The 13,849-nt window shown below is 47.9% G+C and overlaps 1 protein-coding gene across 1 annotated transcript in view; it reads right to left on the reverse strand.

The window, feature by feature from the left end:
• LOC147430469 (insulin-degrading enzyme-like 1, peroxisomal) overlaps positions 1-12,004 on the reverse strand; it is a 211,002-nt gene extending 198,998 nt beyond the window's left edge. The window contains exon 1 of the mRNA XM_086493095.1: positions 11,586-12,004. Coding sequence (XP_086349221.1) covers positions 11,586-11,702 — 117 coding nt within the window. The 5' untranslated portion in view covers positions 11,703-12,004. The remainder of the gene's footprint in view (positions 1-11,585) is intronic.
• Between the last annotated feature and the right edge of the window lie 1,845 nt (positions 12,005-13,849).

Here is a 13,849-nt window from a genome sequence, read left to right on the forward strand (position 1 = left end):
GGCAGGTATGAGGCCTTATTCAGAGGACAGCCCACTCTCCGAGAGATCATGGACTCTCGAGATCAGAGACAGCTCGGACATTTCTTACTAGAGATACAGAGCCATCGGGACACACTACTACAGCCACACACAGCTACACAGACAGAGGGGAGACAGTCGCAGCTCACAGACTTCTTTCAGAGGATTGCCGCCCCTCCCTCACCAGACACTCAGAGGGGAGTGACACTCCCACAGGCGGAGGTGAGCCGAGCTAGACGACGACCACGAGTCACAGGCTACAGGGGCGCGAGCTCCCCACCACCGACAGATCGAGGAGATCCGAGCCCGGGAGCGCCGTGCCACTGAGGAGCGAGTGGCTCAGATGAGGGCCGACACGACAGCTTTCATCCGGGTAGCCTTGGCATCAGACCCGCCCATGTACCACATCTTACATCCCCCCATTAGTACAGGATGGAGCTAGATAGCTTGATGCATTCTCATGATTGTACTATCTTGAGCATATAGACATGCATATACCCCTAGAGATAGAGCTCCATCCCTCCTCAGATACTCCACTACCTACATTCAGTTCAGTTTTGTATCAGTTTTGTTTCATTTGTCTTTCCGATAGACGGATGACATACACACCATGTACATTTGATTTGTTTCATAGGCCGATTTCGGCCTGACATAGACGTTAAAAATCTTTCTTTCTTTCTTTCTTTCTTTCTTTCTCTCTCTCTCTCTCTCCCCCCCCCCCCCCCCCCAAATTGAGGTTATAGGCATGGAAAGGGTTGTGGTGTACACGATAAAGATGCGCCAAAACCCCTCACATCAACTTCCTACAATTGCATGGGAAGCAAGCAAAAAAGTTCAAAAGACGCATAAGCAAGATCTTGAGCATAGGATGGATGCATGACATAAAGAAGTGGATGCATTACACTTGCTACATGATGCCTCAATAGACTCCCAAGTGAATGAAGCTTTTCTATAACGCCAATGTATTACAGCTTGGAAGGAATCGGGTGGGTCGCGCTTCATACATCACACCACCCATGTTGCCCCCAACTACAAAATCATGTTCTTCATGGAAAGAGAAGATTTACTTACCCTTATATGCTTGAGCCTCCCCTTGTCGGCAATACGAGCTATCGCAGCCATTCAGCTTAGCTCTGACTCCCTTCGATGCGAGCCAGGGCATTGGGGCAATGGAAAAGAGGAAATCAATGCTACACATTATGCTCATTGCAAGTTCGAGAGTGAGTACCACACACTACTAGAGTGCTCAGCTTTTGCTCACATCCAAACTTGCAATGAGAGTGCACGTGTGCGGAAGCGGGGGGGGGGGGGGGGAGAGAGAGAGAGAGAGAGAGAGAGAGAGAGAGAACACGAATGCTGGATTAAGGAAGAGGGGGCGATCCATGACTACCATAAACCTGAAGACCCGTACAAATGCCAGATGAGATCTGTGATCTATGAAATGATTACCCCCCTAGCTCTATATATAGGTGCCCAAGGTGGGGACGCAACTCAAGTGGACGGCCGGCCCCAATCTCGGGCGGTTGGACAAGAGGGAAAGCGGTCGGCCCAAAAGTGGGTAGCCAGACAATGCAGCCTATATGCATATGCTATGGGTGGCCAACCCGGAGGCACACGAGCCGTGCGTGCATACCCTAGACCTGTGAAACAGCAGAGTGGTGTTAATCTAACACCCCTCTCAGCACCTAATGCTAAACAAACCGCATGAAGCCGAAGATGTAAGCTGCAATGTCCACTGAAGGATACTCCATGAGTGTAGCAGCAGTCTGGGTGTCACGATCGCCAAGAAATCTCTGCGGAAAGATGCCGTCACGAGCAGTGTAGCAAACTGTTGTACCTCGCCGATACACTGTGAAGGTACTGCGTGAAGGTCCGAACTGTGTGAAAACAACTTCTTGTCGTAAAAGAAGTGCCAATAGACCTGCAAGTGTCCTGCCCAATAGGATCTGTGGTGTATGTAGTCAGACCATCTGGAGAAAATGAGAAAGCCCAAGAACCGTCATGAGAACCACCGGAAGTCTGTCAATGCATGAACCTGCAAACCAATGTGACCAGGTGGCTAAGCTGTGAAAAACTCCAGGAAGCCCAGATGTAGCAATCTGCGCCATAAACGTCCTCCGAAACAAAGAAAGCCAGACTCGTGTGGAGGGCCAAGGCTAGCGCTGCCCCCCTCTGCTGAAAACGTTGCTAATTGCCAAAAAAGCCAGATCTTGCCAAAAACGCAGGCGAAAAGGGGTGTTCCGGCGACGAATTGGTCCCAGAAGTGTAGCGCTAGCAAAAGAAACAGTAGATCTGATAGTTACTTGCAAAAACGCAGGTGGCAAAGAATTCTTTCGCGATGGAAGTTGTCCACATGTTGGCGCCACCCCCTCTTGCAGGATTTGCAGAAATTCTGTTGTTGAAGAAAACGCTGGCTGGTCTGATCTTCTTGGGAGAGAACCTGATGCTGATGTAGCGCCAGATCAATGGAGAGCCTGAAGCTCTAGTACCATGTGAGAGTGCGCGTGTGCGAAAGCATGAGAGAGAGAGAGAGAGAGAGAGAGAGAACACGAACGCTGGTATGGGGAAGAGGGGGCAATCAGCCCCCCATGACTACCATAAACCTGAAGACCCGTACAAATGCCAGATGAGATCTGTGATCTATGAAATGAGTACCCCCCTAGCTCCATATATAGGTGCCCAAGGTGGGCGCCCAACTCAAGTGGGCGGCCGGCCCCAATCTCGGGCAGTCGGACAAGAGGGAAGGCGGTCAGCCCAAAAGTGGGCTGCCAGACAATGCAGCCTATATGCATATGCTATGGGTGGCCAGCCCGGAGGCACACTAGCCGTGCATGTATGCCCTAGACCTATGAAGCAATAGAGAGGTGTAAATCTAACGCTTGCTTCCCTCACATTTTCAGCCGCCATGACTTAGACCTACACACTTTCCTCTCCCTGCCACAGTGTGGGCTCTCCATTGCAACTCTCATCACCACAATCCTGTAGCATCAAGAATCACTCGTCAACCCCATACATAGTACATCACATATATCTTTACATAGGTCATATTTGACCTCCGAGGACGATAATAAAATCTATCAAAATCTCTCTCTCTCTCTCTCTCTCTCTCTCTCTCTCTCTCTCTCTCTCTCAATAAAAGTGGGGCTTTGACCCTTTGCATTACATAGAATCAACCATAGGTCCATATACAAGAAAATGGGAAATACCCTAAAAGATATATAAGGAGATCATGGGGAAAAAACAAACCACAGGATCCATCTAGAGATAAGACACTCTAATCAAGTGGTGAAATGTAGCTACCTGGATTGTCATCAAGTCTACGCAAATCTGCCCAAAGCTCTGTCCTCAAGCGATGTAACGAAAACAAAAAATTACAGTGCTTTGTATGTGGCTCCAGTACATGGACGTATGCATCGCTCCCAAATACCCGAAAATGAAAGACATCGGGCTTTCTAATAATGTAAGCCTCAAATGGGGTCTTTCAAGGAATAGAAGAGGTCGGAGATCGGTTTATGGTATGAACTACCGTCGCAACTGGCTCTGCCAATAAAGACTTTGGCACGTCTGGTACTCGAACACAGTCCCCGCCATCTCAACTATTGTCCTATGATTCTGCTCCACAACTCCATTCTTTGAGGGTGATCCGGTTTCACAAGTTTCCCGCTTGATGCCATGGTCCACAGAAAATTGAATGAATGCTTTGGAGGTAAACTCCCCACCTTTTTCCGATTGAATTGTCTTCAGCACTTCATTGCTCTTGAAACTAATTTGACTATTTTGTTTCTAATTTCTATTTTCTAGAATTAGGACTTTAATAAGAAATGTGCACAAGTTAACTAATAAGTCAAGGAATCACAGATCTGTAAGAAAAGCCATCAGGAAACAGACAACTCTGGTGTGTCATATGATGGGTGACAAAAAGCACCGTGAAGGAGTTGGCCTGTTAGAAGACCAGGTAATGGTGGTCCCTGATGAGTCACAAGATGGGTGACAGGTTCATCGGTAAGGGGACACACTAAGGGTCTAAGGAGGAAATCCGAACTGAGTAAGAAAATACGCGTAAGAACGCAAGCACATGGATAAAGATGGGTTCTAAGAAGCTTTGGTAAAAAGCAAGACGAGAAGCGGATGTTTTTCCGCGAGAGAATGCTTGAGTTCATATCCGGGGACGCCTGGAAGGAATAAGTGCAAGCATTGGAATAAGTTTATAAGGTTTAAACTGAGTTTAAACAGGTTCTTGACCGGCCAGTCAATTTTAAGTGAACAAACTAACTTTTAATAAGTTTATTAAGTGACCGGCCACCCACTTAATAAGTGGGCAGCCAAGTACTAAATTGCTGCAAGACTTCTCCAAAAAGCAGAAAAGGCCGGCACCTCCTAAACCTGCAAGAAAAAGCCAGCGCCCACTATTCTGGCAGAAAAGCAGTCGACCCTCCCTATTCTGGCCGACCTGCAGGGCTTATAAAAGCAGCCAGCGCTCTCATCTCTGGGAGGTAGAACTCGCAGGAGAAGAGCAAAAAGCAGCCAGCGCTAGCAGATTTCAGCAATTGGAGATCGCAGAAGCACCCTCACGCTGCCCTACTGCTCGCGTGAAGAGATCTCGTCGCCAGAATTCAGTTGCAAGAGGATTTTCCCACATTCCTACCCTGCTGTCCTGCAATTTCAGCAAGCTTTCATCGCGAAGAACAAGTTCCAGAAGAAATCTATCGCGACAGAAACTCTCCTCCACGTCCGAGAAGTGATAGGTAACGATTTTCAGCTTTGTTTATGATGAAGTCCTTGTGTTTGGATGATGCACGAGTGATGATTTGGATGATGCAGGAGTGATGACCGAGTTCCTAGCAAGGTAAGGAAATTGACGACGGAGTTCCCAGCCAGGGAAGTGAACTGATGCCTAAGTACCCAGCAAGGGAAGTACGGCCTCGTGCCTAAGACCTTTACGGGAAGTGCGGCCTCGTGCCTAAGTCCTTTACGGGAAGTGCGGCCTCGTGCCTAAGTCCTTTATGGGAAAGAACGGCTTCGCGCCTAAGCCCTTATGGGAAGGAACGGCCTTGTGCCCAAGCCCTTTACGGGAAAGAACGACCTTCGGGTCTAAGACTACAGAACGGAGGGGTTTCCTCCGGTTCTTGTGCTTGTATAAGACTCTCCCTGAATAAAGAATACTCTTGACAGGGAAGGACCAGCCCATCTTCTGGTCCCCAATACTGTGTCAATTCTCTCTCTCTCTCTCTCTCTCTCTCTCTCTCTCTCTCTCTCTCTCTCTCTCTCTCTCTCTCTCTCTCTCTCCTCGTCATGATGAACTGTCTCTCTTAAAATTCCACATGATATTTATCTGAGTGAGCAAGTACGCTTCCGTATTTGTGACAGTGGTATCAGAGCATGGTCTCCTCTCTTTCTCTGTAAAGGAGGACGACTCTGGGAAGATACGGGAAGAAGCCATGACAAGCCAAGAGAGAAGTAAGCAGGCGGAAACCTAAGTGCTGCAGGAAAAGCTCGCAGAGTTGGAAAATTTTTTTTCTCTCTGCAAGAAGGCAACACAAGACTTGGGATTCTCTGAGAAGGCGACAAGAGCATGATGCTCAAGCAACTAGAGAATCTGAGGAGCGGAATGCTCAAGATACTTCAGAACCCAGAAGATATCCATGAACATCAATCGAGAACCATAGCCAAGAAATCCCGTCATTTTGGGAAGGATATGAAGAAGGTCTCTAGACCTAGGAACACTCCAGTCAAGCTTGATACTTTTGACGGAAGGGAAGATGTCCTGAAAGCTACTGCTTTTATTCGACAGTTTTAAGTTGCTTTTGCAAACGGCAATTTCTGAGAAGTGTCGAAGGTGAGGCATGTGACCAAACACCTCAAGGGGATTGCAAGTACTTGGTGGTATACCAAAGCTCTGCAAGGAACTTACAACAACAATTCAAGGCTGAATTCTCCGACAAATTTTTTTCCTCTACGCTTTGAGGAAGACAGTCCAGAAGATTGGGATTGGTTTGCCCAATAGGAACATGAGCGAGTCAAAGCAAGTAGTGGTTCACTCTTGCCAAGGTAGGTCCATTCTTGATCCTCTCTGAGGAAGGAAAGATGAACGAATTTAACGAAGGACTTTTGCCCGAATTTTGTAAACCCATCTGCAAGATACTTTGCAGCAGATGGTGGAGTCAGCAATAAAAGCTGAAAGTGTACACCTTGATGTACATAGAATACAATCCCCGCAGTGGGACAAGAACCATTGAACACACAAACAACGAATTTTTGTTACCTCTCCTCGAAGGATACATTGCTATCCGGAGAAAGTTTGGAGTAACGGAACTCAATCTAACTCCTGAATTTTTGACCCTCAAACTTTAAGTGAGAGGGCAGGTCTTTGATCAAAGTTAAATCTTTGAGGAACTCATAAAATGCGTATTGCTTTTATGCACGACATATGCACGTGTCTAACCAGGACAATCACTATCGAGTGTTTATGAGAGTAGGGTTGAGTCAGAACATTGTTTTATACGATGAACTGCTTTGCTTAACCATCCGGAAGGTCCATGATTGATCTGGTATCCCGTAGTTCTCCAACAAATTGCCTGCTAGTGCGGGTAGGAAATTATGAAGGAACCATTCTGAGCTTTCAAGCAAAGAACAACTTTTATCAAGCTTAAGTACCTTACGAACCAACACTCCCTACCCGGTAAGGGAAGACCAATCTTTGCAAGGAGGAGATGCTGCTGCAGATCTCAGCCGTAAAAAAGACGTTGCCGGTGATGCCCATGGCTGCCCCAAGTGTACCAGATGTCGTCAAGACCCAATGCGCGAGTTCCCTCGCGAAGAAGTGCCTACAGAGCGTGTTTCCATCGCGACAAGCTGCTGTTTTTCTCTGTTTTCAGTCCATAAACGTCACAGACGGGGCTGATTTACGAGAAGGAACCCGAGAACACACCTCTTTTGTGTGTAGGATTGGAAGAGAGGATTTTCTATGCAGAGATCTCTTCCGGGGAATTGCTTTTTCGAGAACTGAGTTGCGTTTCGAGCGTCGAGACTTTGAAGGTAACGATTTTCATGTTATGATCTCTGAGTATTTGATTGCAGGTGTACTTCCTCTTCGTGAGGGAGTAGGAGCAAAGGAAGGCATGAGCCTTTGTAGGAGAAAGCGCTCTGAGGAACTAGAGCTAGATCAGCCCAAGGGTTTCGTACCCAAGTTTGGGAAGCAGATCCACGGATTGAAGAGAGGTAGACTCTCGAGATGTGATCCAGAAGTTGAAATTCCCAAGTAAAGGACTTCGTGTCCAAGAAAGCGGAGTTATTCTGCAGGAACAGGACTCTGGAAATAGAGTCGGAAAAGAGTTGCAGGGATGCCATGCCCTGAGTAGGACGGCAGAAAGGAAGGAACCATTACGAGATTCCAAGCAAAGAAAAGCTTTCATTAAGCTTGAATACTCTTTAAGCCCACACCCCCTACCCGGTCAGGGAGGACATGGTAGTGCTTTTCGCACAAGTGAATGAACACTCTCTTTATGAGAGAAGGAACAAGCGACGACTACGGCCTGTGCTCGAGGAATCCAAAGATTGAAATCCTACTTATTTAATGAGCGGGTTTTGCTCTAAGATCGAGCCAAGGGATCGTCAAGTTGAGCGTCTTCGCTCTAAGGATCTTACGAAGGGAAGGTAATTTCCCAGGTTCACCAAAACTCTAACACAACTTAAGAATTATGTACACCTTTGGGTACATGGATAACACACGAAGATACAGACCTATGCCAAGGAACTGGACGAGAGTTTGTTATACTCTCTTGAGCGCCTTTTTATGCGCAAGGATATTCCGACTCGAGAATCTCTATTTGAGATGTGTTCGGTAGAAGGATTCTCTACAAAGAAGAGGTTTTCTGATGGTCGTTGATTATTGAGTACGCTATGTGCTTTTATTATTACAGTAGCAACTTTTGGTTGCGGTATATGTTTCTCCATAAGCAGGTCAAGTAGCATTTACACGCTATTGGAATAAATTCGAACTATTATGTTCGTAAGAGTAAAATTCGCCAACCATTTTAAAATGGTAAGAATTACCTTAACCACATATGGGAGAACATCCTTGAGATCCAAAGCGGGTTAACCCTTAAGTGGATCAAGTTTGAACTTGTGTTCACAGAATGGTATGGCTAGAATTTTATCTGCCTAAGATTTTGCGAGGAGTCCTAGATGCTTACAAGGATGGCCTCTGCAAGGAAGAGACGCTAGTAGGCGTCACGAAAACACTGTTGGTGGTAATAACTTGCAAGAGGAAAAGATTGGAAGGAAGTGCCGCCGTGCACAAGGAATCTTCGGATTGGAACCGCTCGCCTACGTTGAGCAACGACCCGAAACAAGAACCTTCTTTAAGGGATCGAAGACGTTTGTGAAGGAAGATATCGAAATTAATACTCTTATGATTTGGGCATTCCCTATGTGGGAGGACACAAGAGGTTTAATACCCTCTGGACTAACAGCGCAGGATTATGCGCAAGGACAGAGGCCTAGATTGATTTCTAGGAGGATTATTCTTCTCAGGATTGAGAAGGTGGAATTGAGTTAACACATTTTCGGATAAGGAAACTTCCAATCTGTTGGAAAGACGCGAATGACGAGTTCTTACATGGCTCGTAAGTTTGATGAATGGTGAAGGATATCCTCGAGGTACTAGAGGAAGGACATGAACCGGTAAGGTAAGTATTGAATTCTTGAATTTTATTTAACTTAATTTTTAAGTTCTCTTTTGAGAAAGGACTAGCTCAACTCACCATTGAGTAAGATTTGGAATCTTTCCGGTTTCTCCCCGGCAGTTCAGTTGGACATCTACAGTTGAGGACAACTGTTTATAAGTGAGAGGGATGAAACTAATTTGACTATTTTGTTTCTAATTTCTATTTTCTAGAATTAGGACTTTAATAAGAAATGTGCACAAGTTAACTAATAAGTTAAGGAATCACAGATCTGTAAGAAAAGCCATCAGGAAACAGACAACTCTGGTGTGTCATATGATCGGTGACAAAAAGCACCGTGAAGGAGTTGGCCTGTTAGTTCGGTGGGAGAAGACCAGGTAATGGTGGTCCCTGATGAGTCACAAGATGGGTGACAGGTTCATCGGTAAGGGGACACACTAAGGGTCTAAGGAGGAAATCCGAACTGAGTAAGAAAATACGCGTAAGAACACAAGCACATGGATAAAGATGGGTTCTAAGAAGCTTTGGTAAAAAGCAAGACGAGAAGCGGATGTTTTTCCGCGAGAGAATGCTTGAGTTCATATCCGGGGACGCCTGGAAGGAATAAGTGCAAGCATTGGAATAAGTTTATAAGGTTTAAACTGAGTTTAAACAGGTTCACATTGACCGGCCAGTCAATTTTAAGTGAACAAACTAACTTTTAATAAGTTTATTAAGTGACCGGCCACCCACTTAATAAGTGGGCAGCCAAGTACTAAATTGCTGCAAGACTTCTCCATAAAGCAGAAAAGGCCGGCGCCTCCTAAACCTGCAAGAAAAAGCCAGCGCCCACTATTCTGGCAGAAAAGCAGTCGACCCTCCCTATTCTGGCCGACCTGCAGGGCTTATAAAAGCAGCCAGCGCTCTCATCTCTGGGAGGTAGAACTCGCAGGAGAAGCGCAAAAAGCAGGCAGCGCTAGCAGATTTCAGCAATTGGAGATCGCAAAAGCACCCTCACGCTGCCCTACTGCTCGTGTGAAGAGATCTCGTCGCCAGAATTCAGTTGCAAGAGGATTTTCCCACATTCCTACCCTGCGGTCCTGCAATTTCAGCAAGCTTTCATTGCGAAGAACGGGTTCCAGAAGAAATCTATCGCGACAGAAACTCTCCTCCACGTCCGAGAAGTGATAGGTAACGATTTTCAGCTTTGTTTATGATGAAGTCCTTGTGTTTGGATGATGCAGGAGTGATGACCGAGTTCCTAGCAAGGTAAGGAAATTGACAACGGAGTTCCCATCCAGGGAAGTGAACTGATGCCTAAGTACCCAGCAAGGGAAGTACGGCCTCGTGTCTAAGACCTTTACGGGAAGTGCGGCCTCGTGCCTAAGTCCTTTACGGGAAAGAACGGCTTCGTGCCTAAGCCCTTACGGGAAGGAACGACCTTGTGTCCAAGCCCTTTACGGGAAAGAACGACCTTCGGGTCTAAGACTACAGAACGGAGGGGTTTCCTCGGGTTCTTGTGCTTGTATAAGACTCTCCCTGAATAAAGAATACTCTTGACGGGGGGGGGGGACTAGCCCATCTTCTAGTCCCCAATACTTTGTCATTTCTCTCTCTCTCTCTCTCTCTCTCTCTCTCTCTCTCTCTCTCTCTCTCTCTCTCTCTCTCTCTCTCTCTCTCTCTCTCGTCATGATGAACTGTCTCTCTTAAAATTCCGCATGATATTTATCTGAGTGAGCAAGTACGCTTCCGTATTTGTGACAGCTCTCCTCCACAAATGCCTCTAACTTGTGTTATAGAAAATATACCCAAGTAAAGCAGCTGAAATCATCCACAAGCAACATGAAATAAAGAGCTCTACCTAGGGAAGGATTCTGCATAGGTCCACAAAGGTCGGGGTAAACAAACTCCAAAACCACAATGGCGCGGCGTGGGAGTGCTTTTTAATAGCATCTCTATGTTGCTTCCCACGAATGCAAGTAATGCATTTCCCATGCTTTGTAATCACTTCCAACAAGGGATCAGACGAAAACACAGAGATAACTGTAATCTACACACTTGGCAATACTTCTGCACTTCAAAACAACTTAAATAACTGTAAGAGAGAGAGGGAAGAGAGAGAATCCACACGAGACATGGAGTGGCCGAATTCCACCCCTAGATGGCACTGGCCCCAAAGACTCCCTTCTCAACTTGGAGGACGTTGACACCCTACAACAGAAACCAATGTTTGATCTCTTGAGATGAGTTGTTGTGCACCTTGAGCCTCTTACCTCTATTCCCCCACTCCTCCCGTGTATTAATTTATTGATGTATATGATAGTCTCTAGCTCTCATCTCCTCTACCCTGTTCACCATGTTTATCGTGTTACCCCTCCTACCTACCCATCAATGTATGACAGACCTAGATTTTAGATTTTCTAATCATTTCTAGTTTCATAGCTTCCAGACAGAGTTTCAGATTCTATTGGAATGTAACTTTTGGTCTCATAGGCCATTTTGGCCTTTTGAAGACGTTTAATTTAACATTTCATTGCATTTTTCTCTCAGTCTTTGTCTCCTCTATCTGCTCTCCTCTCTTCATTCCTTCACACGTCCCCTAAACAATGAAGATACATCACCTCCCTTTGTACTTTCACGACATGTTTTTCATCGCTCATGAATATAGATAGTGATACTTATCTCCTTGTAATTTCATGACTCGGCCTATTGAAGAGCCTTCGAAGCATAGTTTGTTTTGTTGCTATTTATATGGCATTATGGCACCCAAGGAGGGAAGGCAAGGGCATGGACAGCAGTCTCTTCGCACATTACAGGAAAGAACTATGTGGATAAGCATCTCTCTCTCTCTCTCTCTCTCTCTCTCTCTCTCTCTCTCTCTCTCCCTCCAACTCCAACACATACCTTGTCTGTTTCAGGATCGCTGATGAGTAGAGCTTGGAGGCCATTGGGAAGGACAAGATGACGGTAGAGTCTGGGATCATTACGAGGCTTCAAGATAGGAACTTCGACGTCGCCCATCTTCCTTACCGTGAAGCTCCGCACCCCGACTACGCAGCTTCTCAAAGTTCTCAAAGCTTGCAATGAAGGAAATGCAAAAATTGGAGGCGTCTACGTCCAACAAGGCTGCACTCAACAAGTCGCGGGTTCAATTTCCTAGAAACCTTGCCCAAGCTGAGGTGCGGGTTGACGTCGAACCAACGCTACATTTTAGATTTGGGGGTGCCACAACCACCCTCACATTTTGGAAACGCCATTAGCACATAGTACATCAAGTCAGCGATCGCTTTGTTTTTGTCCTTCCCTCCTCAACTACACGTAGTAGCTCACGTCATAGTGTTGGCTATCTCTTCTCATGTCGTATTGCACACAATTGATTGGAGAAGCCTGCTAGAAAGCGTGAGATTACACATTTCCAAACATATGCATTGAGTGAGAGCAACATCATAGCAAGATTTTAAGAGGGGAGATACTCTAGGGCCCCCCATCGGCAATGCCTTTTAGAGGGCTTTGGGTGTGTGTGTGTGTGTGTGTGTGTGGGGGGGGGGGGGGGGGGGGGGGGGGGGGGGGGGGGCCTATAAGGGGTATGAGCCTCCCGAGACCGGCCACGGGAGGGGACCCCCCACCTAGACACTGTAGCCTCACTCCACACACTCGCGCACCGTGGGGACTCCACGCAAGGTTCCCCGGGGCACGCTATGACCCTCCGTTAGTGCGGCGGAGCCTGAGGCTACGTGGGGCTAGGGACCCGGAACGCAAGACCCGCGAAGACCTGCGAAACGCAAACGGCCGTCGACCCATGGAACGCAACCACGCCCGAGCCGGTCTCGTCCGAGCCGGGCCCTCCTGAGCCGGTGCCGTCCGCGCCAGGACCCCTTGAAGCAACACCTCGACCCGAGCCGGTCCCGTCCAAGCCGGGCCCTCCTGAGCCGGTGCCGTCCGCGCCAGGACCCCTTGAAGAAACACCCCGACCCGAGCCGGTCCCGTCCGAGCCGGGCCCAAAAGGTCCCCTCCCCGACGCGCCCAGATTCTGGGGCGTCACACTTGGTATCAGAGCAAAGGAAAAAGGTCCCCTCCCCGACGCGCCCAGATTCTGGGGTGTCATACTTGGTATCAGAGCAAAGGAAAACGGTCCCTCCCCGACGCGCCCACATTCTGGGGCGTCACACTTGGTATCAGAGCTCCAGAAAAGAGCTCCTGGAAACGAGCCGAAGACCGACGTGCCCGACGCGCACGATCCTCACGACGACTCCAACCGCAATGGCCCGGGTCGTCAAAATCTTGGTGAAGAGAGCTCCAGAAAGCAACCTCACGCCCTCCGTCCCCGTGACGCGTCCCTGAACACCGGGCCGTCACCCGTGACCCGCGCCGGCCCCGATCCGAGCCGGGCACCTCCATGATAAAAAGGAAAGATGCGAGCCAGACAGGGCTCTTCGTGACGCGTCCAACCCGCGGGCCGTCACCCGTGACCCGCGCCTGCCCCGATCCGAGCCGGGCACCCCCAACACAAAAAGCAAAGATTCGAGCCAGACAGGGCTCCCCACATGAGAAAAAGGCAGATGCGAGCCAGACAGGGCTCTTTATATCAAAAACAGAGAATCACCAAAAACGCGACGAACCAAGCCAATGGTGTTCGTCGCGCCCCGGCCACTTTTGTGGCCCATGCTGAGCTGAAGACCCATTCAAGTCTACAAAGAGACCACAGGGCCCCGAGCTTGCCCTCCAAATGACGTCCAAACAGGGACCAACTCGCAAGTGCTGCATTGCGACGGAACGCTCTTTCAGATTCGGCTTTCAAGAAGCCTCCGCGCGGGCCAACGCAGCAGGTGGCTCCGCGCACACTGGGTTACCTATTCGGGGAACGCTCAAGTACGGGGAATTCTACTTGGGTGTTCAAAGCATACTTTTTCAGCCTTCTGCCAAAACCCCAAAAATACACACACTCATTTTATTCAAAAGTACAAAAACAAAGCATGCCTACTTACTTGCATTTTGGGAACAGTTTTTATCACTTGCACTTATATGCACCCCTTTGTCCCCACGGCCTCATGCATAGCCAAGCACTCTTTTCCCACGTTCGACGCGGTCGTCGAACTCTCTTCAACCGAGGGTGTATATAAGGGGTATGAGCCTCCCGAGACCGGCCACGGGAGGGGACCCCCCACCTA

This window comes from Adiantum capillus-veneris, chromosome 21 (assembly GCF_014529385.1).
Source record: "Adiantum capillus-veneris isolate H3 chromosome 21, ASM1452938v2, whole genome shotgun sequence".
In the NCBI taxonomy this organism is placed as follows: Eukaryota; Viridiplantae; Streptophyta; class Polypodiopsida; order Polypodiales; family Pteridaceae; genus Adiantum; species Adiantum capillus-veneris.